Here is a 27,321-nt window from a genome sequence, read left to right as displayed (position 1 = left end):
GCGTTGTGGTGTAACAGGTTAAGCTGCCACCTCTAACACTGGCATCCCATATGGGTACCGGTTCAAGTTCCAGCTGCTCCACTTGCAATCCACCTCCCTGCTAATTGCCTGGGAAAGCTGTGGAAGATGGCCCAAGTGTTTGGGCCCCCTGGACTCCCGTGGCAGGCCTGGACGGAGCTCCTGGCTCCTGGCTTTGGCCTGCCCCAGCCTCAGCCATTATGGCCATTTAGGGAGTGAACCAGCATATAGAAGATCTCTCTCTCTCTCTGTCTCTCTCCCCCCCCACCCCCGCCCACCCATCAAATAAATATAATAAATCTTTTTATTAAAAAGTTTGGATTTTATTGTCCCATAAGATATTAATATTCTATATCTAACTTATAAGCTTACTTCTTCATTTCTATTCTGACCAATGACATAAATTGGTGTTCCTCAGAATCAGTTTTACCATGCCCTGATTCCCTTATTCATGAAATAAATAAAGCTCTGACACACTCCCTTTACATTTGTGAGAACAATGTCTAAGTTTTTGAAATGTATATACTCTGAAACACACAAAAGCTTCACATTGACTTACAGAGCCCACAAAATATGGAAAATTACCTTCTCCGGTTCAACCCGCCAGCTTTCTCCACTCACTATATGACCATTCTCCCTCCCTCAGTCAACCTGGGCATGTGCTGCCCCTCTATGCAGATCTCTCTTGACTCCCTTCTCCATTTAGTTTACTTCTCCTATGAGGTCTCAGCTCAATCATCAGTTCTTAGAAATTCCTCCATTTGCTCAATATCTTTTCCCCTAACTATATTGTAAGCTCCAGGATTGTTTGGTTTGTTTTTGCTTGTTTTTGTTTTTATTTTCTTTCATCACTGTATCTTCAATTCTATCATACGCTTGGCATACTACATGGTAAGTGGTCAAAAAAATCTTTTAAAATCAATACTTGAAAAAGTGCACGTGTGCATATGCCTGAATAAATTATGGAGAGAATCAACAAACAAAAAAACTGTCAGGAAACCAGGGAACCAGGTATAGATGGCTCAAACAAAAGATATCCAGGTTGGGGCAGGTGCTATGGTGGTACTGGTGGTACTAAGCTAAGCCTCTACCTGTGGTGCCAGCATCTCATATGGGTGCTGGTTCATGTCCCAGCTGCTCTTCTTCCAAACCAGCTCTCTGTTTATTGCCTGGGAAAGCAATGAAAGATGACCCAAGTGCTTGGGCCCCTGCACCCATGTGGGAGACCCAGAAGAAGCTCCTGGCTCCTGGGTCCTGGCTTCAGATTGGCCCACCTCCAGCCATTGTAGCCATTTGGGGAATGAAACAGTGGATGGAAGACCTCTCACCCCTCCCCCATCTGTAACTCTTTCTCTCAAATAAATAAAATCTTAAAATAAAATAAAATGCTACTTGTTTAAAAAAGAAGAAGAAAGAAATCCAGGTCAATGACAGGACTTTGAAAGGAGATGATGAGGCCTGTATGCCACAATAAATGAGGGAAGTAGACAAACAATGATTAGGGGCCGAAGGTGGAGCTAATGCCAAAGCGTCAAAGTTTTTACATGAAAGTAGAGAAGTAATAGTCACGAAGTGACAGTGAGGAGTGATAAGGACTTCTACCATACCTCTAATCAGGGCACACGGATATAACAGAATGAATAGGCCATTGCCTGCAGCCTAGAAGGAAAACAGTGACTTTTTCCAAGAGAAAGCCAGTCTCAGAACATTCTGATGTCTTAACTAACAGGTTTGAGAATAGACACGGTTTATTAACTCAATGGATTCTTGTCACAGTTTTTAAGTTGGGAGGGGAGGTATGATAAGTGCAAGTGAGTCAAAAAGCAAGAAGTTATACAAAAATGTCAAATCAGACTCACGCAAATCATAATGGTTAAGGCACTTTATAACAAGAAAAAAAAGAAAATGGAAAAATATGAGGAACTGATGACAGGACGGCTGCCTATTCATCCTTGGTACAAAACAGCAAAAGCTCTGAGGCAAATCACGAGGAATACCTTACTGATGAAACTTGGAGGAAACAGGTTTAGACTCAGGGGAAATGGTCAAGAAGATTCATGGAGATTTCAAGGTCAAAGGAAAGATAACAAAATATTCTATTCCCTGGTTGTTGGAGCAGCTCTGGTAAAATCCAGACCTTTGAGTGGAGATAAAAGCACGGAGAAAGCTTTAAGACTGGTTTGTCCTGCAAAGGTCATCTTTTGCTTCTGTGGCTCCCTGCAAAATGTCAGATACACAACTATCTGGGGTATGAAAGGAAAATGCTTCATAACCCAAACACTGTTCATACTTTGTCAGGTGACCTGGAAGTTTCTCTTAGGAGACCTTATCCATTACCCCAGGCCCAAGTGAACAGGTACAGCAAGGCAAAAAAGAACCTGGGGAGACATACAGAATGTCCCAGATTCTCCCTAGTCCACCACAGCTATTGATTGCAGTACTCTTAAAATTATTACTAAAGCTTAGCAATGAGTAAGAGCTCTGATTCACATGAGTCTTATCTGACAACTGGATTCTTTGTCTTCCCTCAAGAGAACAAAGCCTGGGAGAGGACAGATGATCAGAAGCATTTATATCTTTGACAGTGGCCAGGAGTAAAAGAAGTGTGAGGCCTGGGATAGGTTAGCTGACTATAGTGTTACTGAGAAAGTTAATCTCAATCATCCCAATAAGGGGAAGAAGTATGTTGATCTCTGGTTCACATGTTTAGTTACTAGGATTTTTATTTCATTTTTTAAAATATTACTTAATATTGAGTTCAAAACAGGTTTTTGTTTTGTTTTGTTTTGTTTTGTTTTGTTTTTATCCATTCACTGGATCACAGTTCTTCCTCTTAGATGGCTAAAAGATGATTAACCAGAATCGGTACTGTGGTGTAGCAGGTAAAGCAACCACTTGAAATGCCGGCATCCCTTATGGGTGCTGGTTCGAGACCCAGCTGCTCCACTTCTGATCCAGCTCTCTGCTATGGCCTGGGAAAGCAGTGGAAGATGTCCAAGTGCTTGGGCCCTTTCACCCACATGGGAGACCCGTAAGAAGCTCCTGACTCCTGCCTTCAGATCAGTACGGCTCTGGCAGTTGCAGTCTTCTGGAGAGTGAACCACCAGATGGACGACCTCCCTCCCTCCCTCCCTCCCTCTCTCTCTCTCTCTGCCTCTGCCTCTGCCTCTCTGTAACTCTGCCTTTCAAATAAAAATAAATAAATCTTTTAAAAAAGATGATTAACCAGTTTAAATGGTTAATAATCATGGGTTCTAATTTTAGTTCTAAGGCCATAATTTACTAGAAATGTAACCTGTAGGGAATAATTTAACCTCTCCAAGACTCAATCTTGACCGTTTTCACTGCTGTTACTCTTGGAAGTAGGAAAGCACTGGTAGAGTCAATATTGGATTCTAGAAGTAACTTGGATGAAAGGTAAAATGAAAATAAACTCCAATTTTAGATCAGTTCTCCTCTCGGCCCACGCCACCATAGCCTGGCTCTGCTCCCAGGACCCAAGCAAAAGCAATATTAAATCTTTACAAAAAAGGGCTTACAGTTGGTAGAACCTCAGACTGAAAACCCTTTGGGAAAGTCTGGAACTCATGGTTAAAAGTGAGTAGAGCTGTAGAAAGCTTACCCAGGGTAAGAACAAGGTAACAAAACCAATCCCTTTTTTTAAGATTTATTTATTTAGACACACACACGCACGCATACACACACACAGCTCTTCCATCCACTGGTTTGCTCCCCAGATTGCTACAATGGCTAGGGCTGGGCCAGGCCAAAGAAGCTTCATCATGGGTGCAGGGGCCCAAACACTTGAGCCATCTTCCTGTGCTTTTCCCAGGCCATTAGCAGGGAGCTGGATGGGAAGTGGAGCATCGGGGACTCAAACCGGTATCTATATGGGATGCCCTGCGTCACAGTGGCAGCTTTACTTGCTACACCACAACCCCAGCCCTAATCCCTTTCCTTCCAAAGCCATGGTAAGTAGAGCAGACAGGGCTCCCGTGTGTATTACCTGGAGGATCCCCAAAACAGGAGGCTCTGCAACTACCAATGCTGACTTACATCACCACCCCTCAAAAGAAAGAATTCTAATAAATCTGGCACAAAATCTAGACCAGGTTTCATAATGCCAAGCAGCAGAGTAGAGAAGTCTACTGAATACATGAATTATTGCCAGAAGGAAATTCATTTAATACTTTTATAAAGCTGTGAACAATCCTGGAAATATTTAGAGACAGTGCTATTGCCTCTGGCATTCTTAAATCTCAGGTAACAAGCTTGACTGCGTGAACAAACTCGGAAACTACACTGGCTGGCAACCAAGTAGGAAGCAGAGACACATCGCCCACTAATTAGGAGCCGTACTGTTAAAGTAGTTAAAAATTTACCCTCTAACCAATTTCATCAGTCTGAGACCCAGCTGCTCCACTTCCGATCCAGTGCACTGCTAATGCACCTAAGAAAACAGTGGAGAATGGCCCAAGTTCTTGGGCCCCTGCACCCATGTGGGAGACCCAAAAGAAGCCCTTGGCTCCTGGCTTCAGCCTGGCCCAGCCTGGCTGTTCCAGCCATTGGGGGAGTGTACCAGCAGATGGAGGATATCTCTCCCCGCTGCCCCCCACTCTATATAACTCTGCCATTCAAATACATACATACATCTCTAAAAAATAAATATTTTATAAAGATGTGGTCAGGGTATTTCACAAAATCTGCACTAATTTTTAGTATTCATCAAAGCTAAAACTAAAATTCTTTAATTGAAATCTCATAATTTTATAATATAGTTAAGAATTCATGGGGCCGGGGCTGGGGCCGGCGCTGTGGCGCATCAGGTTAAAGCCCTGGCCTGAAGCACCAGCATCTCTATATGGGCATCGGTTCTAGTCCCAGCTGCTCCTCTTCCCATCCAGCTCTCTGCTATGGCCTGGGAAAGCAGATGGCCCAAGTGCTTGGGTTCCTGCACCCACAGGGGAGACCCAGATGAAGCTCCCAGCTCCTGGTTTCAGACTGGCCCAGCTCCAGCTGTTGCGGCCATTTGGGAAATGAACCAGAGAATGGAAGCCATCTCTCCTTCTCTCTCTGTAACTCTGCTTTTCAAATAAATAAATAAATATTAACCAAAAAAAAAAAAAGGGGGGGGGTTCACTCAGCACTTTCCTTTCCTTTGATAATTACACCCATAATAAACCATTATCAGGTGGTAAGGTAGAAGCCTTAAATCCAAGGCTGGAGTCAGTGAGCAATAACTCAACATAAGTCCTCCTGCAGCTATCATCAAAAGCTTGCCTTCTTGGGGCCAGTGCTATCTCACACTAGGTTAAGCCTCCACCTACAGTGCCAGCATCCCCTATAGACACCAGTTCAAGTCCCAGTTGCTCAACTTCTGATCCATTTCTCTGCTATGACCTGTGAAAGTAGTGAAAGATGGCCCAAGTGCTTAGGCCCCTGCACTGGCATGGGAGACCTGGAAGAAGCTCCTGGCTCCTGGCTTTGGATCTGCCCAGCCCTGGCCATTGGGGCCATCTGGGGGGTGGACCAGCAGATGGAAGACTTCTCTCTGTCTGTGAATCTGCCTCTCAAATAAATAAACAAATCTTTAAAAAAAATAGTATGCATTTTCTAAGAAGCAGCAGACTTTGCCAAGATGGCTGCCATATGAAAATGATATAAGCAGGTATATTATCAATCTCAAAAACAGCTCTCAGAAACCGTTCAAAACCAAATCCCCTTAGAGGGCACCCTCCACTTTCCTTTTGACTGTCAGCATGTCTGCTACCTGCACACCCACTGATAAACAGACAAAAATGGCCCCATATTACTCTTCACACCAGTTCTCCCCTGCGGGGGTTGGTATATTCAGAAAGCAAGGCAGAGGAGGTAACAAAATCCTTTGAAGGGCACAATCAGGTATTATGAAGTTTGGAAAAGGCCAGGGTAATTAATAACCATTGCTCTCTCCTTTTCAAAAGGGCCAATATGTTTTTCCTCAACTGCACATAGGTAGGACGGAAAGGTGGCAGCTGCCTCACAAAGCAGTCCTTTGAAAAGAAAATAATTACTATTCATTGCCTTTGCTGTGTGCCTAACTTTGTTAAGAGCACAGTTTGTTAAAGAAAATGGTGTAGGTGATTTGCTATAATGAAACTAACTGCTAAACAAGAATTAATAGGCTTTGTGTCCATATTCTGACTCCTCTCCCTGACTCCAGGTTTTCATTTTCTCACAGGCTACTGGGATCACAAATTCCCTATGGAACTAGCTGCCCAACAGATACATCTCAGCTATTAACTCTTGAACACCTGCTAGATGGAGAACAAGTTTCCAAGGACTCAATCACACAACTTGAGTCCCAAAGCCCTTGGTTGGCTAAGAGTACTTGGAAGACCAAGTCCTCTCCTATAATACTGTCCCTAAGGAAGCCTCAAAGGTTTTGGGTCATAACAACTGCTTCTCGGCCTTCTGACTAAGATCAAGTGTGGATCATGACAAACTGCTGAAGAGACAAACAGTACCATCACATCTCCTTAGAAAAGAGTAATATTTATAGGCAGAGCTGGGAAAGAGGCCTTTTAAACTACCTATACTCAGCACAACAAATATTCTTCACAGGTTAAAGGAAATATAAAAACTACCTTTGTTTAATCTAGGTTTAATGAGAAAGCATTGTCAAGGTCCCCAAGGTGATATTAATATAGAGCCTTCAAAAGATGGAGTTAAAATTTGTTCTCACAGAAAATCTCATATCAAGATCAATATCCCCATTCTCACTCTATCTTCTGGCCTCCACCCCAAAAATCTGTAGTTAATGCTTTGGCTCCTGAAATAAGGCTGCCTGCATTGGAACTTCAACATAGTCACTTTCAAACTAAGTAATATGGATCAAATCTATTTGTTTCTTCATGTGTAAAACAGGAGTGATGTCAGCAGTACCTAACTCACAGGGTTATTAAAGGAAATAATCTAAGCAATGTACTTACCACAAGCCTGGCATATGGTAAAAGTTCCATAATTGTTACTTGCCATCTTTCTGCTGTAGAGATTACTCCTGTACTTAGCATCGGCTCAGCCGCCACTTTTTCCAGGAAGGCTTCCTGATGACACCTTCACCTCAAGACACCACTGCTCTGTGCAATCCACACACACCTCTGGCACAGCCTCTCCTCCCTCTGTGCACACACCTGGATGACAGTATTTCTCTCCCTAGATCCCATTCCTTTGTTTACCTCATACATTCTGCCCTCTATAAGTGGTGGGACTGTTATCTTATATCTTTGTGTTTGTAGACACAGCAAGATGCTTGGCACACAATAGATAGGCATTCAAGAAATTAATCTTAAAAATTCAAGTTAATTTTAAAAGTTCTCTCAATTTTTAAATAAATTTATGTTATTTTTAAAAACTAATGAAAGCAGTAGATGTCAGCTCCAATATGGAATCACTTGAGTTTGAGTCACTTGAGTCAGCTCCTAATGTTAATTAATTTCCCGGGCTAAAAGAAGGGGAGGCTGGAGAGAAAAGTAAAGTTCTCAATTCACTAAGACATTAGAAACAGTTATTGGAATTAAACTGGGCAAAGTACTGAATGGGAAAGAAATATGGTGAGAGACATGCCGAGAGAAACTGGAAAAATAAAGCCTTTCCTACCTAAACCCTAGATTGGAAAATCCTTTCAAATCACAAAGAAATCTTTCCTCAGGAAAAGATCAGCCAAATTTCAGTTCCCTGCGCTATTTCAGACCACTTCACCTTACTCAAAGGCAAGATAAGCTTTCACCATGGAAATTTCTGAACAAAGCAACAGTGGAGAATAGCTTCCCAGTTCACCAAGGCAAATAGCCATCCATCACTAGTGACATACAGATCTATTCACCTTCCCTTCTCCTGAGCAATGGTGAGAAGGAAAAGAAACAAGGGCAGGCATCAAAGCACAGCAGTTTAAGTTACTCTGCTTCTGATCCAAATTCTTGCTAGTGTGCCTAGGAGGCAGCAGATGATGGCCCTAGTACTTGGGTTCCTGCCACCCATTTCTGGCTTCTGCCTTCTGCCTTCTGCCTTCAGCCTAGCCCAGCTCTGGTGGCTAAGACAATCTGGGGGTGAACCAGTGAATGGAAGATATCTCTCTCTGTGTCTGTCTCTTCCTCTGTGTCACTCTGCCTTTCAAATAAAATAAATCTTTAAACAAAAAAAGAAACACTTCAAAGTTCTAGTCACTCAAATGAAAATACGGACACTACTCCACCTCAATTCTCATCCCTTTAGTTTCTACCTGGAACTTATTAATAATTCAAAAGTTCGGGCTGGTGTTGTGGTGCAGTGGGTTAAGCCTCTGCCTATAACACCAGTGTCCCATATAGGAGCTAATTCAAGTCCCAGCTGCCACACTTCTGATCCAGCTCCCTGCTAATGCCCCTGAGAAAGCAGTGGAATATGACCCAAGTCCTTGGGCTTTTGCAACCACATGGGAGACCCAGAAGAAACTCTTGGCTCCTTGCTTTGGCCTGGCCCAGCCCCAGCCATAGTAATCATTTGCAGAAGTAATCCAGCAGATGGAGGATACTGTCTCTCCATTCTCTGTAACTCTGCCTTTCAAATAAACAAATAAATAAATCTAAAAAAAAAATCAAAAGTTTGTATTAATTGAATATGTTTGCTATTACGTTTCTAAAGACTCATCTGCAAAGGTTTAGCCCAAAGCCATTTTTCACAACCAAGTATTAATCGAATCATTAATGTCACTTAAAATAGCTCTCCTACCATAAAGTCACCTGCTCAGAAATGAGCCAGTCATCAAGAGATTCATAACATTTAAAGACAGATTGAAAGCAAATGATTAAATCATGTACTTTAAAGAAAAGAGAAAAAACAACCTGCAACTAGGAGGTTACACTGCGCATCTGATGTACTCTGAATCCTGCTTCGCTTCCTCTCCCACCACCTTATGACTAAAAGACTCTGGAGAATGCTGTCAGCAAGAAGAGCACGCCTCCAAGCCGCAGCGTGAAGGAGCCCACACCGCTCTATGTAATACTGTCTTTGTACTTCACAAGGCACAGGTATCAAATGATAACAGATAAACGTTAGTTTTTCAGCACATAAAAGCATAAAAGAAAAAATGTTTTTTCCGGAGAGAAAAGCACCTAAATACGATGTCGTGAATGTAACAATTCTGTGTAAAGCCCACTTGTAGATGTTATTGTTAAGAATCTGCAGTTGATTGCCATCTCTGACTGCAGTCATTATGGGCTGATAAATTATTTGCATTCACCATGATCGTGCCAACCTCCTTTTGAAACCCACACAAAAAACCTTGAATCAGAGAACTGTTTTGTTTGGGGGAAGATTTTTTTCCCTTTTCCTTTTTTTTTTTTTTTTTTTTTTTTTTGGTTGGTTTGTTTGGTTGTTTCTAAAGAAAAAGGTCTTTTAGAGGGTTGAGGTAGAGTGTTACATAAATTAAATAAGAGCAGTAAACTTGGGAGGAAATAACACAGCTAGCCATGAGGTGTTACTTCAATAGATAAGGCCAAAAGAGGAAAAGTTTATGTCAATTTGTCCACTGAAAGTCTCTTTTTGGAGCATTATGTAAGTGTCATAAAAAAATTGTTAAAAATTAAAAAAAAAAAAAAGCTGCAGTGGGCTGAACTGGGACATATGAGGACTCAATACAACCAAGCTTCAGATACTTAAATATCTCGAACCACTTTCATTTTTTGCTTATAGCAAATAAAATGCAGAGCTACAGATGCTTTCTCATCTGTGTGTAAATGAAAGCGAAACTGTGTGAGTAGTTAGTATTCTTAGAATTTTTGCGAGCAAGTTTATTTAAATTAAGTCAAAGCCAATCTGTATCCGTACAGAAATAATTTTCTTAGGGCTCGTCTTCTCTAGCCTGCTCAGAGCTGTATATACTCCATTCCCTCTGTTTCTCCCTCTGAGACAAAGAAGTAAAAAGAGCTCTGCAGGTTAAAAACCACTTCAAATAAATCTGCAAGAGGGAGGTTCAAAGAAAGCAGAATATGCCATGCTTCACCACCCTGCTATAGAATAGGGTTCAGCTCTTCTCTGCCCCATTCTTTGTGCTCCCACAGTACATCTTGGGATTTATCACCCTTCTTTATGCTTTTACCTCATTCTCTACCTCCATACTGTGAACTCTCTGTGGTAGGAACTGGATTTAGCCTGGTACAGTATTTGTTGGCCTAAAATGTACTTATCTATAGTATATATATATATATAACACTTAGATATTAATGATCACTAAAGATATAAATTAGGGGCCAGCACTGTGGCATAGTAGGTTAAACTGCTGCCTGCAGTGCCGGCATCCCATATGAATGCCAGTTCGAGACCCGGCAGCTCCACTTCCTATCCAGCTCTCTGCTGTGGCCTGGGAAAGCAGTAGAAGATGGCCCAAATCCTTGGGCCCCTGCACCCACATCGGAGACCCGAAGAAGTTCCTGGATCCGGGCTTCAGCTCAACGCAGCTCCGGCCATTGCTGCCAATTGGGGAGTGAACCAGTGGATGGAAGACCTCTCTCTCTCTGCCTCTCCTTCTCTCTCTGTATAACTCTGACTTTCAAATAAATAAATAAATCAAAAAATATATAAATTAAGTAGCCTAAAGAAGGTATTAAAAATGTAGTTACAAATGGGTTTTTAGCCTAACTGCTAAGACACCAATTAAGATGCCCATGTCCCATATAAGAGCACTTAGGTTCGATTCCTGGCTCTGGTTCTTGATTCCAGCTTCCTGCTAATGCAGACCCTAGGAGGGTGCAGTTGATGGCTTAAGTAATTGGCTTCCTGCCACCCACATGGAAGACCTGGATGGAGTTCCCGGCTCCAGTCTTGGCCCTGATTGTTGCAGGCATGTGGGGAGTGAACTGGTAGTTGGGAGCTCCCTCTCTCCCTCAACTCCCTCAAATAAATAAACACAACTTAAAAAAAAAATAGCTAAGTGGTTACAACATTTTTTCTATAGTATTGTAACTTTTTTTAAGATTTATATTATATATTTGAAAGACAGAATTACAGAAAGAAGGAGGGGGAGAGAGAGAGCGGAAGAGAGATTGATCTTCCATCCTCTGGTTCACTCCCCAAATGGCTGCAACAGAGTTGGGCCAGGGTGATGCCAGGAGCCAGGAGCTCCATCTGGGTCTCCATGTGGATGGCAGGAGCCCAAGAAACCCAGCCATCTTCCACTGCTTTCCCAGTTGCATTAGCTGGGAGCTGGATTGGAAGCAGAGCAGCAGGAACTGGGATGCTAGCATTAAAAGTGGCGGCTTAACCTGTTAACGCCACAACGCCAGCCCAGGTTAACGACTTATAAGGCACTGCATGTGAGACTCACAACTAAAGAATCAAAGATCACAAACACTGGAAAAGCATAATTTAATTCAAGTCATCATCTAGTGCAGCACCGGCATTCAGATAATTCAGTATGGTTGGGTTTATTTACTACAGACGTGATTTTTTTTAACAGATCTCATTTTTATAACATGTATTTACATGCATCTTTCTTTTATAGCTCTACCTACAAGTTGATCATACTTTATACAATCTACTACAGAAATGAAAATCTGAACAAATTGGTCAACACTCCTGACTACCCAATTATATAACAATGGCTCTACCCAGAGAAACCGGCCTTTCCTTAGACTCATCTGTAAAATGGCAACATTTCTCTGCTGCTTCAGAGAAGCACACCAAATGTGCCTCACCATCTCTCTTTCTCTCCACCTCTCTCTCTCTCTCTCTCTCACACACACACACACACACGCACCATAAACACACAGGAAACCGCTGGAATGTGCCATACACAGTCCTCACTCCCCACCACTCTTCCTTACTGACAAAGGCAGCCATGCTACCAAGGCAGCAACCCCCACATGAAATTCGAAAGAGTGGAGGCGAAACAGCTCAATCAAAACAGCTTGGAAAAGGGAAGTGGGGTATGCTTGTCAGAGAAAGTCTCCAGGGATAGGGCAGAAAACTTTTGCTTCTGCCCTGACCATCCTGGGTAAATAACCCTGCTTGATCTGCTTACCTGAGCTTCGATGCCAAGCCTTCCCTTTAACCTTTCACGAAAGGGGTAATATGAAAAGTACATTGTGAGAAATGTCACAGTGCAGCATTTAAGCATACACTGGGGAATGCAGCTGAGAGCAGTTCTGAAAGCCAAGCAGTAAGAAACTGATGAAGCAGAAGGCACAGGTAGAAGAGAAGCTTAGCACTGCTTCTGCGTATATACGGGGCTGTTTTGTCAGGCCAGATGCCACAGACTGACCCAGCAGGGTGCAGATTACTCAGCTTTCTGAAATGGAATATGGCTCTTCAGCACCTCTCCACAAGGTTGCTTCATTTATTCTGATTAAGACTCATTCACTCTAGCAGGCCCACTTCCATAAGCTTCCATCTGACCCAGGTTGCCCTCAGTTAAGGACAATAAACACTGATCAGTATCAAAACAAAAACCAGAGGAGTCATTTCTTAATAAATGGGATGGCAGTCCTCTTGAAACTATAATCCCAAACCTTAAATCAAGGCTACAGAAGCAAAACCAAATCAGTAGTCCCCACCCCACCCCATCTTCCAGGGCTGTTAATACCAGTGGTTCCCTTATTACCCAGAAGTGAGAGAATCCACGAGCACACATTTACTTCAGACTCAAATGTGCTGCTGGATTAGAATCAACGCATAAGGCTAAGTCAGCTGGGAGAAAGACAGCATTCCTAAAAATCATGTCATCTGCTGGGTTAGTTTAAAAAGGGGAATGGGGCTGAAACACCACTGGGCACCCATTGTAAGGCCGCCACAAAACACACCAAACACTGGAGTAAGGGAAAGAGTTTATTGGGGGAAACCCAACAGACTGGAGGGAAGGGGCGAAGAAGGTAAAGAAGAGGGAGGAAAATGTAAGAGAGACAGAGACAGAGGTCAGGAGACAAAGAGAAAGAGAGAGAGAGCCATGGGTTAACTTTGGCGGGGGAGGGGGGTTGGCAGGCAGGGAAGTAGGAGCAGCTAATCCCATTAGGATGGAGGTGGGGCTGACACTGGTGGTTGGGCCATGTGGCTACCAGGCTTCCAGTAATGGGGGGAGAGGGGGAGGCTAGAGCTCGGATGGTGTCAGGGTGTAGACTGCGCCATAGATAAGACTGCATCATTTTACTAACACTCATCTTTAGGTTTAGGGGCAGAGTCCATAGTAGGTAGAGTTTCAGAGAGACCTGGACCAGCATTCTTTCTGCTTCGGTTTCTCTGCAGAAGGTCAGCTCATCATTCAGGAACATTCATAATTCCTTCTTACCTTGAGGTATTTGACTGTAATTGATCAAGGAAATTTAGAATTTGACTAAATCTAATCTCTAGAAAACTGCCAGAGGACACACACTTCCAAACTGTGGGCAAAGGGTATCAGCACTGTGGCAAAAAGGGTTAAGCCAGCATTTAGGATACCCCCTTCCATATCGATTGGAATGCTGGTTCAAATCCTGGCTACTCTACTTCTAATCCAGCCTGGGGAGCACATGATGGCTCAAGTACTTGAATGCCAGATGGAGTTTTCAGCTCCTGGCTTCCACCTGGCCCAACCCTAGCCACTGTAGCCATTTGGGGAGTTACTCAGCAGGAGAAAAGTGCTCTCGCGTGGGCTCTCTCTTTCTCTCTCTGACAGAGAGGCAGAGGCAGAGGCAGAGAGAGAAAGAGATATCTTCCATCCACTGGTTCACTTCCTAAATGGCCACAAATGGCCATGGCTGGGCCAGACCAAAGCCAGGAGCCAGGAGCTTCATCCATGTTTCCCACATGGATGCAGGGGTCCAAGCACTTGGATCTTCCGCTGCTTTCCCAGGTACATTAGCAGGGAATTTCATCAGAAGTAGAGCAACCAGGACTCAAACCAACATCCATATGGGATGCTGGTGCTGCAGGCAGCAGTTTAACCTGCTGTGCCTCAGCACTGGCCCCTCAAATAAGCAAATCTTGAAAAATTAGGGACAAGGGAGCCGGTGTTGTGGCCTAGTCGGCTAAGCCTCCGCCTGTGCCACGGCATCCCATATGGGCGCTGGTTTGAGTCCTGGCTGCTCCTTTTCAGATTGAGCTCTCTGCTATGGTCTGAGAGAGCAATGGAAAATGGCCCAAGCACTTGGGTGTAGGGACCCAGGAACCTACACCCGCACAGGAGACCTGGAGGAAGCTCCTGACTCCTGGCTTTGGATCGGCTCAGCTCCGGCCGTTGCAGCCATTTGGGTAGCAAACGAGCAGATGGAAGACCTTTCTCTCTGTCGCTTCCTCTCTCTATAACTCTGCCTCTCAAATAAATAAATAAATCTTTAGAAAAAAAATTAGGGACAAAGGCTGAAGCTGTAGCACTCTTTCCTTATCTCCAGATAAGCACTCTCACTGCTTATTCAGGGCAAGAGAGTAGGCTGGATTGAAAAGAAAGCTGGAGATGCACTGTACCATGCACAGGGCTTTACCTATAAAATTCTTAGCAGGTGGTTAACTATTGAGACCAGCCTGAGATACCAACTTGCCTAGTCCCTTACATTCCTCGGATTCTACAGGAAGACTGGGTCTCTGTCATCACCATACTACTCTGGGACTTAGAGAGGGCTTCAGACTTTTTGGGGGAAATCTTGGTACAGTAACATTGCCCCTCTGAAAGAGAATTTCTGTTGTCCACAAATGACAATCCTATCAATAGGCTGCAAGCTCCATGAGGACAGAGAACCTTTCTGTATTGCTCATCTCATAGTATTAATGCTTGGAATAGTAGCCACCCAATAAATACATTTTGAGAGAAGGACAGACTAATTCCCCAAGCTGCTTCTGACACAACATCCAAAGCGCTACTCAATCTGCCCCAGCCAAAACACTGTTCTGACGAAAAGACAGAGTCAACCTGGCCTGGCCCCAGGCCTTGCCAAGCCTGGGCACATCATCAGTGTTGAGGGAAGTGAACCAGGGCAGAGGGAAAGTTGATGTCACGGCAGCAGAACAAAGGCCTGTCCTGCACAGTTCACTCTGTCACAGATTTCAATCAATCTCGTCAGGCATGTTAAGCTCTAGGAATGGCAGCGCACTTTCTCTGATAGTACAGAAAGGCCAGCTGTCTACTTTATATTCAATAATGTGGGGGCTGGCGCCGCGGCTCACTAGGCTAATCCTCCGCCTAGCGGCGCCGGCACACCAGGTTCTAGTCCCGGTCGGGGCGCCGGATTCTGTCCCGGTTGCCCCTCTTCCAGGCCAGCTCTCTGCTGTGGCCAGGGAGTGCAGTGGAGGATGGCCCAGGTGCTTGGGCCCTGCACCCCATGGGAGACCAGGAAAAGCACCTGGCTCCTGGCTCCTGCCATCGGATCAGCGCGGTGCGCCGGCCGCAGCGCGCTGGCCGCGGCGGCCATTGGAGGGTGAACCAACGGCAAAGGAAGACCTTTCTCTGTCTCTCTCTCTCACTGTCCACTCTGCCTGTCAAAAAAAAAAAAAAAAAAAAAAAGTGGGGGCTGAGATCCCACTGGACAGAGGTTTAAGAAGCCAGCAGAGGGGCCACATTAGGTTAAGTCACCGCTTTTGACTCCAGCACCCCATATCAGAGTGCCAGTTTAGCCAGGACCTGGGAAGGCAGCAGATGATGGCCCAAGTACTTGGGTCCTTGCCATCTATGCTGGAGACCTGGATGAAGTTTCTAGCTTCTGGCGTTAGCTTGGGCCAGCCTTAGCTGTTGCAGCCATTTGGGGAATGAACCAGCAGACGGTAGATATCTCTATCCCCAACCCTACTGCCAACCCTCCACCCTGCACTCAGCCAATCTCTCTGATGTTCTTTCAAATAAATAAATCTTTAAAAAAACAAAACTAGGGCCGGCGCCGTGGCTCACTAGGCTAATCCTCCGCCTAGCGGCGCCGGCACACCAGGTTCTAGTCCCGGTTGGGGTGCCGGATTCTGTCCCGGTTGCCCCTCTTCCAGGCCAGCTCTCTGCTGTGGCCAGGGAGTGCAGTGGAGGATGGCCCAGGTGCTTGGGCCCTGCACCCCATGGGAGACCAGGAAAAGCACCTGGCTCCTGGCTCCTGCCATCGGATCAGCGCGGTGCGCCGGCCGCAGCGCGCTGGCCGCGGCGGCCATTGGAGGGTGAACCAACGGCAAAGGAAGACCTTTCTCTGTCTCTCTCTCTCACTGTCCACTCTGCCTGTCAAAAAAAAAAAAAAAAAAAAAAGTGGGGGCTGAGATCCCACTGGACAGAGGTTTAAGAAGCCAGCAGAGGGGCCACATTAGGTTAAGTCACCGCTTTTGACTCCAGCACCCCATATCAGAGTGCCAGTTTAGCCAGGACCTGGGAAGGCAGCAGATGATGGCCCAAGTACTTGGGTCCTTGCCATCTATGCTGGAGACCTGGATGAAGTTTCTAGCTTCTGGCGTTAGCTTGGGCCAGCCTTAGCTGTTGCAGCCATTTGGGGAATGAACCAGCAGACGGTAGATATCTCTATCCCCAACCCTACTGCCAACCCTCCACCCTGCACTCAGCCAATCTCTCTGATGTTCTTTCAAATAAATAAATCTTTAAAAAAACAAAACTAGGGCCGGCGCCGTGGCTCACTAGGCTAATCCTCCGCCTAGCGGCGCCGGCACACCAGGTTCTAGTCCCGGTTGGGGTGCCGGATTCTGTCCCGGTTGCCCCTCTTCCAGGTCAGCTCTCTGCTGTGGCCAGGGAGTGCAGTGGAGGATGGCCCAGGTGCTTGGGCCCTGCACCCCATGGGAGACCAGGAAAAAGCACCTGGCTCCTGGCTCCTGCCATCGGATCAGCGCGGTGCGCCGGCCGCAGCGCGCTGGCCGCGGCGGCCATTGGAGGGTGAACCAACGGCAAAGGAAGACCTTTCTCTCTGTCTCTCTCTCTCACTGTCCACTCTGCCTGTCCAAAAAAAAAAAAAAAATTAACAAAAAGAAGCTGATTGCTGAGTTATCCTACGTTTAGACAAGAGTTTAACCAAATTGTACTTTGTTAATTACAGTAACTATTGTTAACATTTGCTAGGTTTTATTTATGTACCTGGGAGTACAGTAAGTCCTCTGCATGAATATCTCATAATAATTCTATACGAGGTATTGTCATTCCTATTTTACAGATGAAGAACCTGATGGGGTGGGTTGTAGTCACATCCCTCAGGCTATGATAAAACCAGGCCTCAGACTCAGGCCTGTCTGACCCTCAAGTCCATGCTCCATCCTCTTGGCAACTATCTCCCACCTTTGATCGTCGGCTGAATAGGCAGCGGGTTAAGATCAGTTCCTTTTTTTTTTTTTTTTTTGGACAGGCAGAGTGGACAGTGAGAGGGAGAGACGGAGAGAAAGGTCTTCCTTTGCCATTGGTTCACCCTCCAATGGCCGCCGTGGCTGGTGCGCTGCGGCCGGCGCACCGCATGATCCGATGGCAGGAGCCAGGTGCTTCTCCTGGTCTCCCATGGGGTGCAGGGCCCAAGCACCTGGGCCATCCTCCACTGCACTCCCTGGCCACAGCAGAGAGCTGGCCTGGAAGAGGGGCAACCGGGACAGAATCCGGCGCCCCGACCGGGACTAGAACCTGGTGTGCCGGCGCCGCAAGGCGGAGGATTAGCCTAGTGAGCCGCGGCACCGGCCATCAGTTCTTACAACTTCTCTCTGAAACTTACACAGAACTGTCTGGAAATTAAAAATGGCAACAGGATCTTAACCACACGAGCTGCCTTTTCCTAAGGAAGTTCTTGAATGAATGAAGGATCAGAATGTTTAAAAGGCAGGTCCTCAATAAAGAGCTATCCATTCGAACCCAAACTCTAATACTGCTCACCTGAGAATAGATGTCCAAACAGTGACCATACACATAGTTCTTGACCACATTCCTGCCAATTCCACCAAAAGCCTTCAATTACAAGTGGTTCCAATTACTAAGCTTTTTATTTTTTTAAGATTTAATTAGTTGAATGGCAGAGTGACAAAGATAGGGGGTGAAAGAGAGAAAGAGATCTTCTATCCAATGGTTCACTCCCCAGATGACTGCAGTGACCTTGGGCCAGACCACAGCCAGAAGCCTGGAACTCCATCAGGGTTTCTCACTCGAGTGACAGTGGGTCCAAGCACTTGGACCATCTTCCACTGCTTTTAGTGAGCTGGATCCAATTCCAGGAGCTGGATCAGAAGAGGAATATCTGGGACTCCAACCAGAGTTCTAATATGGGGTGCATGCATTGGAGGTGGCAGCTTACCCACTGTGCCACAACACTGACCTCTATTACTGAGATTTTCATAAAATCTCCAAAATAAGCCAAACAGCTATGCTTTGCCTATAATTGTTATTTTGATTGTTATAAATTCCTCTGCTGTCTTATTACTTTTTGCCTTAAAGAATTCCTGAGGAGAGACAATTTAAGATAGCTTTCAAGATGATTTGGATTTACTGCCAATTTTGCCATTTTCTCATCTCTCTTCACTTTGTCATACAAGTTAAAAAAATAAATTCATGTCTGCATAGTTTTTCTAAAGGGAAAAAAGAACCAAAAATTATAGTATAGTTTTCTAAGACAAAGGGAATGATTATCTCTTACTGAAAAATGATTAAGCAAAAGATAATGATTCAATTTCATGGGGAGAGAGGCTAACTTTGGGAATCATGATTATGTCAATTAAACTGCAATGTAACAAGAGCCTATAGATTTGCTTAATGCTGGCTGAATTTTAGAATCAAATATCTTGCATAGTTTGTGTTAACAACCAGAAAAGTCTACCTTCCCTCAGCTGCCACATACTCAAGTCATTATCCTACAATCTGAAGAGACAGATTTAGGATTAATAATTTAGTACCTTCCTGTGCTGCAATGTAGTTAAGAATATAGGCCAGTTTGGCAGCACAAAGTTCCTGTTGAAGGCTCACTGCTGGAAGATATATTCCATTAGTCATCGACCTCAAATTAGGTGCCCAGCAGATACAAGAAGAGCGGGGATATAATACCACTTAGAAAGTCTCCTGCAAATGCTTTTTTCCTGAAGACAAGACTAAAGCATGTTCAAAGTGTATCATTCTCTTAAAGAAAAAAAGACACCACTGTGACTGGTATAACAGGGGCTACAGCCCTTGCTACAGTTTGATATGATTTGCCCCTGAACTCACACAGGAGTTTAACTCCTAAAGTCTTGTTAGCAGCATTAAAAGGGTAGAAACTTATTAACTATGGTGTTCAGAGCCGGGGCCTTCATAAAGTGATTAGATGAGATCATTAGGATGTAGCCCCCACAACTGAATTCTGGTGGCTTTAGAAGAAGGTGGGGCGGAAGACCACGTGGATAGTGACAGACACATGCACTCCCTGCCCCTTGCCATTTGATGCTCTGCATCACCTCAGGACTCTGTCAGCAAGAAGGTCATCAGCAAAGGAAGCCTGTGCACCTTGTATTTCCAGAGCTCTGAACCAAAATAAACCTCTTTTCTTCATAAAGTTAACCTGTCTCAGATCTCACTATAGGCTGACTAATACAGTCCTCAAAGTAGAACCAAAGGGTAAGGGCAAAGGAGAAAGTGATGTTGGGGCCCACAGGGACCTTCAGTCTGCCAGGGTCATTACTTGGGCTCATGACAGCAAGCAGGTTTGAGAACAAGAATAATGGCAACTAGTGGGGAAGGAGCTTCTCGCTAAGCCAAAGGATATCTCTGTCCCATCTGCAGTCTCTGCTGAGGTTGAGGGTGATAACCAATCTCTGCCACTCAGAACTGGGAGTAATTAAAATCTAAAACATGTCACTTAGCAGTACATGGAGGCTGGAACACCATCTTTACAAGAGATGGTGAGGGTGACTGGAGACCATGTCAGGGATGTGTAAACACACATGGTTTTTCTTCTGCTTTCTTCTACTGGAGTAAATTTACACATGTCGATGAATGCAGACCAGTTAAAGCATGGAGGGGAGAGAAAATATGTATATCCTGAAGGCTGGCCATTCCATACCGCAAGATTACCATCCAGTGACATCAATCGGGAAGAATACTCTGCCAGTCATAGCCAGTTCAGAGAAAAGAGCAGAATTTACTTTCCAAATGTTGCTCCCTCCTAAAGTACCCACTTATTGGACCAAAATTGAAAAACAGGGCAAGAAAGAATGCAGGCCGCCTGCAGTGCTGACCTCCCATATGGGCACCAGTCCGAGTCCTGGCTGCTCCACTTCCGATCCAGCTCTCTGCTATGGCCTGGGAAAGCAGTAAAGGATGACCCAAGTCCTTGGGCCCCTGCACCCGTGAGAAACCTGGAAGAAGTTCCTGGCTCCTGGCTTTGGATCAGTGCAGCTCTGGCCATTGCGGTCAAATGGGGAGTGAACCAGCGGAAGGAAGACCTCTCTCTCTCTGCTTCTCCTTCTCTCTCTGTGTAACTCTGACCTTCAAATAAAGAAATAAATCTTTAGGAGAGAGAAGGAGAGGAGAGAAGGAGAGGAAGGAGAGGAAAGAGAGAAAGGAGAGGAAGGAAGGAGAGGAAGAAGAGGAAGGAGAGGAAGGAAGGAAGGAAGAGAGGAAGGGAGGGAGGAAGGGTTGATTCTTTCAAACATGTATATTCCAAGGTGATACTCTTTCCAGTATTACCTTTAGGTTAAACCAATAAACTTTCAATGTTGCTTACTATCTGCTAGATGCTAGAGGTTTTGTGCAGCAGACAGGCACATAAACAAGTAATTAGAGTAGACTTCTCCCATCCAGACTCACCATCTTGCCGTAGATAACTACAAAACTGGACAGAGGAGCTGGCGTTGTGGCATAGTAAGTTAAGTCTCTGCCTGTAGCACTGGCATCCCATATGGACTCCAGGTTCAAGTCTTGGCTGCTCCACTTGTGATCCAGCTTCCTGCTAATGACCTGGGAAAGCAGTGGAAGATTGCCCAAGTGCTCAGGCCCCTGCATCCATGTCGGAGACCTGGAAGAAGCTTCTAGCTCCTCGCTTCAGATCAGTCCAGCTCTAGCCATTGTGGCCATTTGGGGAGTGAACCAGTGGATGGAACATTTCTTTCTCTCCCCCCACCCCCACCTTGTGTGTGTTTCCCTCTCTCTGCAACTCTGCCTCTCAAATAAATAAATCTTTTAAAAAATGGACAGAATCTGAAAGACAATTACTTTTAGTCAGGAGATAGCGAGCAGTGCAAGGCTGCAGTCCTGAGAGAGGGGAAATTAGAACTGCATCCCACAGTTTCCCATGGCATAGAAAGCTGGAACCCAAACAGAAGACAGGGGGGCCTTACTGAGCCCAGGAAGCAGACATATGAGCTTCGCTAGAATTTAAGGAGTGAGACATTGGAGAGGCAAAAGCTGTGGAGAGGGTCCCCTGCCAGGCCACAGCCAGGAGTCAGGAGCTTCATCGGTCTCCCATGTGGGTACAGGGGTCCAAGGACATGGCCATCTTCCGCTGCTTTCCCAGGTGGATTAGCAGGGAGCTGGATCAGAAGTGGAGCAGCCAGGACTCTAACCAGTGCCCATGTGGGATGCTGGCATTACAGGTGGGGCTTAACCCATCACACTGCAATGTCAGCCGCCGCAGGTTCAGTACATCAAGTCAGAGGCAGCTAAGAGTTATCTAGTTGGAGATGTGTAACATAAAGGTGGCTATGTTGTCTGCAGCTCAGAAATATTTATAGATTTGGCAGTAGTGAGCACACAGGTTACAACTGTGGCATGAATGAGATTGTTCTTGCACACAAGAACAGGACAAGAAAGGCTTCAAACAAAACCCTGAAGAACAAGACATTGAAAGGACACACTGGGAAGAAAGTGAAGGAGAAATAATGAAGAAATACAGCACACCAACTACAAGGAGAACCAAGGCAAGAATGGTACAACTTAAGGCAAGCAAGGAAGGGTCTCAAGAAAGCAGTGAAAGGTACCAAGTGTGGGAGAGCTGTTAAGTAAGCTAAAAAGCCAAGGTGTCCAACTGGGAAGGTCACTGGTTCCCACAGGAGAGTGCCTGGATTCAAGTCCCCACTCCACTTCCAATTTCCAGCTTCCTGCTAAGGCACATCCTCAGAGGCAGCAGGCGGCTCAGCAACTGGGTTCCTTCCACCTACGAGGGAGATCTGGATTGGGTTCTAGGCTCCTGGCTTCTTCCTGGCCCAGCCCCGGCTATTCCAAGTATCCAGGGAGTGAAGCAGCATATGCAAGATTTCTCTTTGTCTCAGTCTCTCTCACTCTTCCTTTTGAAAAAACTAAAATAAATACTCAAAAATTTTAAGTTCTCTGTTCAAACTCCCCAGCATTATCTATCTGAGGGCAACTGCATCATCCTTTAGGAGCACTAGATACTTTACTTCAATCTTTATCAATGGGATAGATTAAAAAGGATTTCTCATCTTAATCTGTAAATCTTTGGTTAGTAATGAGAATAAACACTTCAAATATAATTTTTTTTCTCCTATATACTTTATTTTGTATTTTTTAAAAAATTTATTTATTTACTTGAGAGGCAGAGTTACAGACAGAGAGGTCTTCCATCTGCTAGTTCACTCCCCAAATGACGGCAATGGCCAGAGCTGGGCTGATCCGAAGCCAGGAGCCAGGAGCTTCTTCCAGGTCTCCCACGTGGGTGCAGGGGCCTAAGCACCTGGGCCATCTTCCACTGCTTTCCCAGGCCATCAGCAAGAAGCTGGATCTGAAGTGGAGCAGCCAGGACTTGAATTGGTACTTGGCATGGGATGCCGGTGCTGCAGGCAGATGCTTAACCTACTACACCACAGCACCAACCCCTATATTTTTTATTTTTAATTGACACAATTGTACACATTTATGGGATAGTATGATATTTTGATATATGCATTCAATGTGTAAGATCAAATCAAGGTAATTAGCATATCTATCACCTCAAACACATTGTTTCTTTGTGTTGAAAACGTTCAAAATATCTCTTCAAGCCATTTTGAAATATTCAAAAAATTCTTGCTAACTGCAGTCACCCTACTGTGCTATAGAAAATCAGAACTTAATCTTCTCATATATGTTTTTGTATACATTTAAATATGTTCCTTTTCATTTTTGGTTAATTAATTTATTTCAGAGATAGAGATGGAGATCTTCTATCTGCTGGTTCACTCCCCAAATGCCCACAACAGCCATGGCTGGGCCAGGCCAAGTCAGGAACCTGAAACTCAATTTGGAGCCAGCACTGTAGCAGGTAAAGCCACCACCTGCAGTGTAGGCATCCCATATGGGCATCGGTTTGAGTCCCAGCTGCTCCACTTCCAATCAGGCTCTCTGCTATGGCCTGGGAAAGCAGCAGAAGATGGCTCAAGACCTTGGGCCCCTGTACCCGTGTGGGAGACCAGGAAGCTCCTGGCTCCTGGCTTCGGATCAGCCCAGCTACAGCCATTGCAGCCACTTGGGGAGTGAACAAGCAGATGGAAGACCTCTTTCTCCCTCCCCCTGCCTCTCAAATAAATAAATAAATAAATCCTAAAAAAAATTAAAAAAAAAAAAAAAAACGCAATTTGAGCCTCCCACATGGGTGTCAAAGACCCAAGTACTTGAAGCATTACCTGCTGCCTGCCATGGTACACATTTAGCAGGAAGTGGGAATCAGAAGTGGAGCTGGGACTCAAGTTCTGTTTCTTTTAATTTCTTTTTCTTTCCTTTAAAGACTTATTTATTTATTTATTTATTTATTTGAAAGGCAGAGCTACAGAGAGGCAGAGGCAAAGAGAGAGAGGTCTTCCATCTGCTGGTTCATCCCCCAGATGGCTGCAACGGCTGGAGTTGCACCGATCCGAAACCAGGAATCTAGAACTTCTTCCACACCTCCCACGCGGGTGCAGAGGCCCAACGACCTTGGGCCATCTTCCACTGCTTTCCTAGGCCACAGCAGAGAGCTGGATCAGAAGTGGAGCAGCCTGGACTCGTACTGGTGCCCATATGGGATGCCAGCACTGCAGACTAGGACTTTAACCTTCTGTGCCATAGTGTCGGTCCCCCTTTTATTTTCTTATTTTTGGAACTCCCTGTTTATGACCTTTATTCATCTTTTTGTTAGGATTTTTTTTAACAAACTGATATGAAAAAGCCTGATAAATTAAAACATATAACAAAAGTGTCTGTCATGTTGGTTACATGTTCCCATAGTTTGAACACACATGGCTCCTGATCTTTAATTTCCATGGCAAAAGCTCCAAATTGGGGGCTGGTATTGTGCAGCAGGTTGAGCAGCCACCTGAGATGCCAGCATCTGATATGAGCACCGGTTTGAATCCTGGCTGCTCCGCTTATAATCCAGCTCCCTGCTAATGCACCTGTGGGAAACCTGGATGGAATTCCAAGCTCCTGGGTTTGGCCTGGCCCCAACCTGACTGTTGTGGCCATTTGAGTAATGAACCAATGGATGGAAGATCTCTTTCTCTCTCTACCTCTCTTTCTTTCTCCTTCCCTCTTTTTCTGTCTCTCTTTCAAATAGATAAATAAATAAATTTAAAAAAAAAAGCTCTACACTTTTCTAAAATGGAATGGATACAACCTAACACCCACCAGAACCACCTATAACAACTCTCCCTCTGCATCTTTATACACAATCTATTTACCAGGATGCTGTTTTCAAATTTCAAGACTGCCCAATGAGCCAACATGCAATGCTTAGCCAAGTGCTAGACTGGTAAATATAGAAAGACTCAGAGTTGCTTCTTCTTCCCCTGCACTTGGTCCTTTCGTTCATTTATGATTAACAAAAAATAACTGTACATATTTATAAAAACAGTGTAGCATTTTAATACAATTATTCAATGTGTACTAATCAAATCAGGTTAATTAGCCTTTCCATCTCCATGTCCTTTCCTTTTGTTTGGAGACTCTGAGCTCCTTTCTACTAATTCTTCATAAAGTAGATAATAGATTCTTTTGAACTATGACCACCTGCTGTGCTACAGAACACCAGAACTAATTCCCTCTATCTAACTGTGTTTTGGTACCCTTTATCCAACCTCCCTCTACTCTCCCTGCCCACCACACCCTTCCCAGCCTCTGGTTATCGCTACTCAACATTCAGATTAACTTTTTTAGCTTTCACATTATGAGACAGAACATGCAGTATTTGTCTTTCTGTGCCTGACTTAGTTCACTTAACATCATGTTCCCCAGCTCCATCCATTTTGCTGCAAATGTTGGCTGACTAATACTCCATTGTATATATAAATATACACTGCAGTTTTTTTTTTTATGCATTCACCCACTGATGGGTACCTAGGTTGATTTCACATCTTGGCTGTTGAGAACAGTACAGCAATGAACATGAAAGTGAAGATATTACTTTGATATGCTCATTTCCTCTCCCTTGGATATAAAGCCAGAAGTAGGACAGGCGAATCATATGGTAGATCTACTTTTAGTTTTCTGAGGACCCTCCATACTATTTCCCACAATGCTATACTAATTTACAGTCTCATCAAATTCATAAGAGTTTCCCTTTTTTCCACACCCTTGCCAGCACGTGTTTTCTGTTTTTGCTTTTGTTTTGGCTTTTTGACCTCCCTTGTACTTTGAATTTCTCAAGTGGCCTTCCAAAAAACCACCTATGCCTGCCGGGCAGAGCAGCAGAAGACAAACAGCAGACTCTAGAGCGGACAAACCTGGATTTAGAATCCTGGCTCTGAAATGTTCTTACTGTGTGACCTTAGTCAAGCCATTTTTGTCTCTGGGCCTCAACTTCCTTTTCTATAAAATGAAAATAAAACTATCTGTTTTAGAGTTCTCGTGAGGAATAAATGAGATGCATAATGTTTATAATCAGGAGCCTGGCATGTGACAGGTGTGGTTTTCCTGCTCTGATGGTGCTAAATCAGTTACTTACTTAATTTGAATGACTTTATATAAAATGTTGGCTTGAAATAGTCAGCTGTCCCAGCAAAGCATCAACCAGGGTAAAAAGTATCCAGGTCAGCTTTCTGTCAACTGCCATTTCCATTGCTATAATTATGTAATCACTAACCACCACTCAGAACAACAAAAACCACAAAGCTGATGCTACTGAAATTGCTAAATGCAGTAATTACTTGGTTCTCAAGATCATGACCACCAATCCTTTAGGAAAGCAATAGAAACCTTTATAATTATAGGAGCAAAAGGCTGACTAGTTATCACAGACAGTGGTCTCTATAGCAGAAGGCTTTTGGTCACTGGGCAGAATGGCCGTGTATTCAGAAGTCCTTTCTCAAATTGCTGTTTTCTCACACTCCATACTCTGAGAGGCACAATGTCAACAAAAGAACTCAAAGAAGAAAAGACAGAAAGAAAGGACATTTTCTCTGAAATGTAGCCTTCTTGGCACTGATTCCTGGCAAGAGGCTCTAGCAGGATGAAGGAGGAAGGCAAACTCCACGAAACCTAGAAACATAGCCCTTCTGCACAGAAAAAGCAAGGAGCACAGGCGCCCTGTAAGAGGAGGCTTCTTTAGAAAAGGAAGCAAAACATTTATTAATAACCTAAGTTCATGCTGACCACTAGTCCTCAAATCAAGTGATGGAGTAGATCTTACCCCTCCTCAGAGACACTATGAGGTGACCTGCCAAGGTTTTATAGTCATTAAACAGAAACATCCAGTTCCAGGACCCAGGTATGTCCAACTCTGAAAGATTTTTTCTTTTCACCACATCTTTATCAAATCTCAAAATGATTACACCCATTTCCCCTTATGAGATAGAATCTGATTTAAACTTTGGTTCTAAAAGTAAACAAACCCAACAAAGTATCCACCAAAAAGATGCTATTTCTGTTAATCAGCATATTGTTTTTCTGCCTCTTAACAGCGTTGAAAGTTGACTGAGGGACTCACACAGAGTGCCCTTCTTTTATCTAGAATCTTCAAAGAAAATGGTACCTGTTGACAACCACAGAGCGCTGAAACAGAAGCAAGCATAACACAGGTACAAGCTTCTCAACCACTTCACGGTTGACTGCCAACAATATCCTGATAAAATCCAGGAAGCAGGAACTGGCATCACTCCCAGCCTCTTCTCCATGGCCTTCCAGATGAGCAGAATCAGTACACTAGAAAGACAGAAAGAGAAGAAATGATATGCCAAGTAATTAATAATTGATTCCTGGAAATGTGGAGTGCTAGAGAGCGTGACAGGCTGCGGAGAAGAGAAACTTCAAATTCGTCTTTCAGTGCTCATCCCTGCCCATAAATGTTAAACCTGTGCTTTGACATAGCCTATAATTATCAGAATAACAACATAAGGATATGAAATGAATCTACCTTAAAACTGAAACACTTTGTGTTCCATTATAGTCTAACAGTAATTTATCTACGTGGCAGAATGGAAAAAGCACCACACCTGAGTTCA

General features: G+C 44.4%; 1 protein-coding gene across 7 annotated transcripts in view; it reads right to left on the bottom strand.

Moving 5' to 3' along the window:
* Positions 1–27,321, bottom strand: part of KIAA0319L (KIAA0319 like) — a 121,334-nt gene that overhangs the window by 90,770 nt on the left and 3,243 nt on the right. For all 7 annotated transcript variants that reach the window (XR_016211121.1, XM_070078775.2, XM_051832163.3 and 4 more), the window contains exon 2: positions 26,853–27,022. Coding sequence is in view for 3 of the 7 variants with exons in the window: in XM_070078775.2 (XP_069934876.1) it covers positions 26,853–26,994 (142 nt within the window). In the remaining 4 variants the exon portion in view is untranslated. The remainder of the gene's footprint in view (positions 1–26,852; positions 27,023–27,321) is intronic.

This window comes from Oryctolagus cuniculus, chromosome 7 (assembly GCF_051225735.1).
Source record: "Oryctolagus cuniculus isolate XC-2025 breed Fujian yellow rabbit chromosome 7, ASM5122573v1, whole genome shotgun sequence".
In the NCBI taxonomy this organism is placed as follows: domain Eukaryota; kingdom Metazoa; phylum Chordata; class Mammalia; order Lagomorpha; family Leporidae; genus Oryctolagus; species Oryctolagus cuniculus.
The sequence above is the reverse complement of the archived record's forward strand: the minus strand, read 5'-3'. Positions and strand labels throughout refer to the sequence as shown.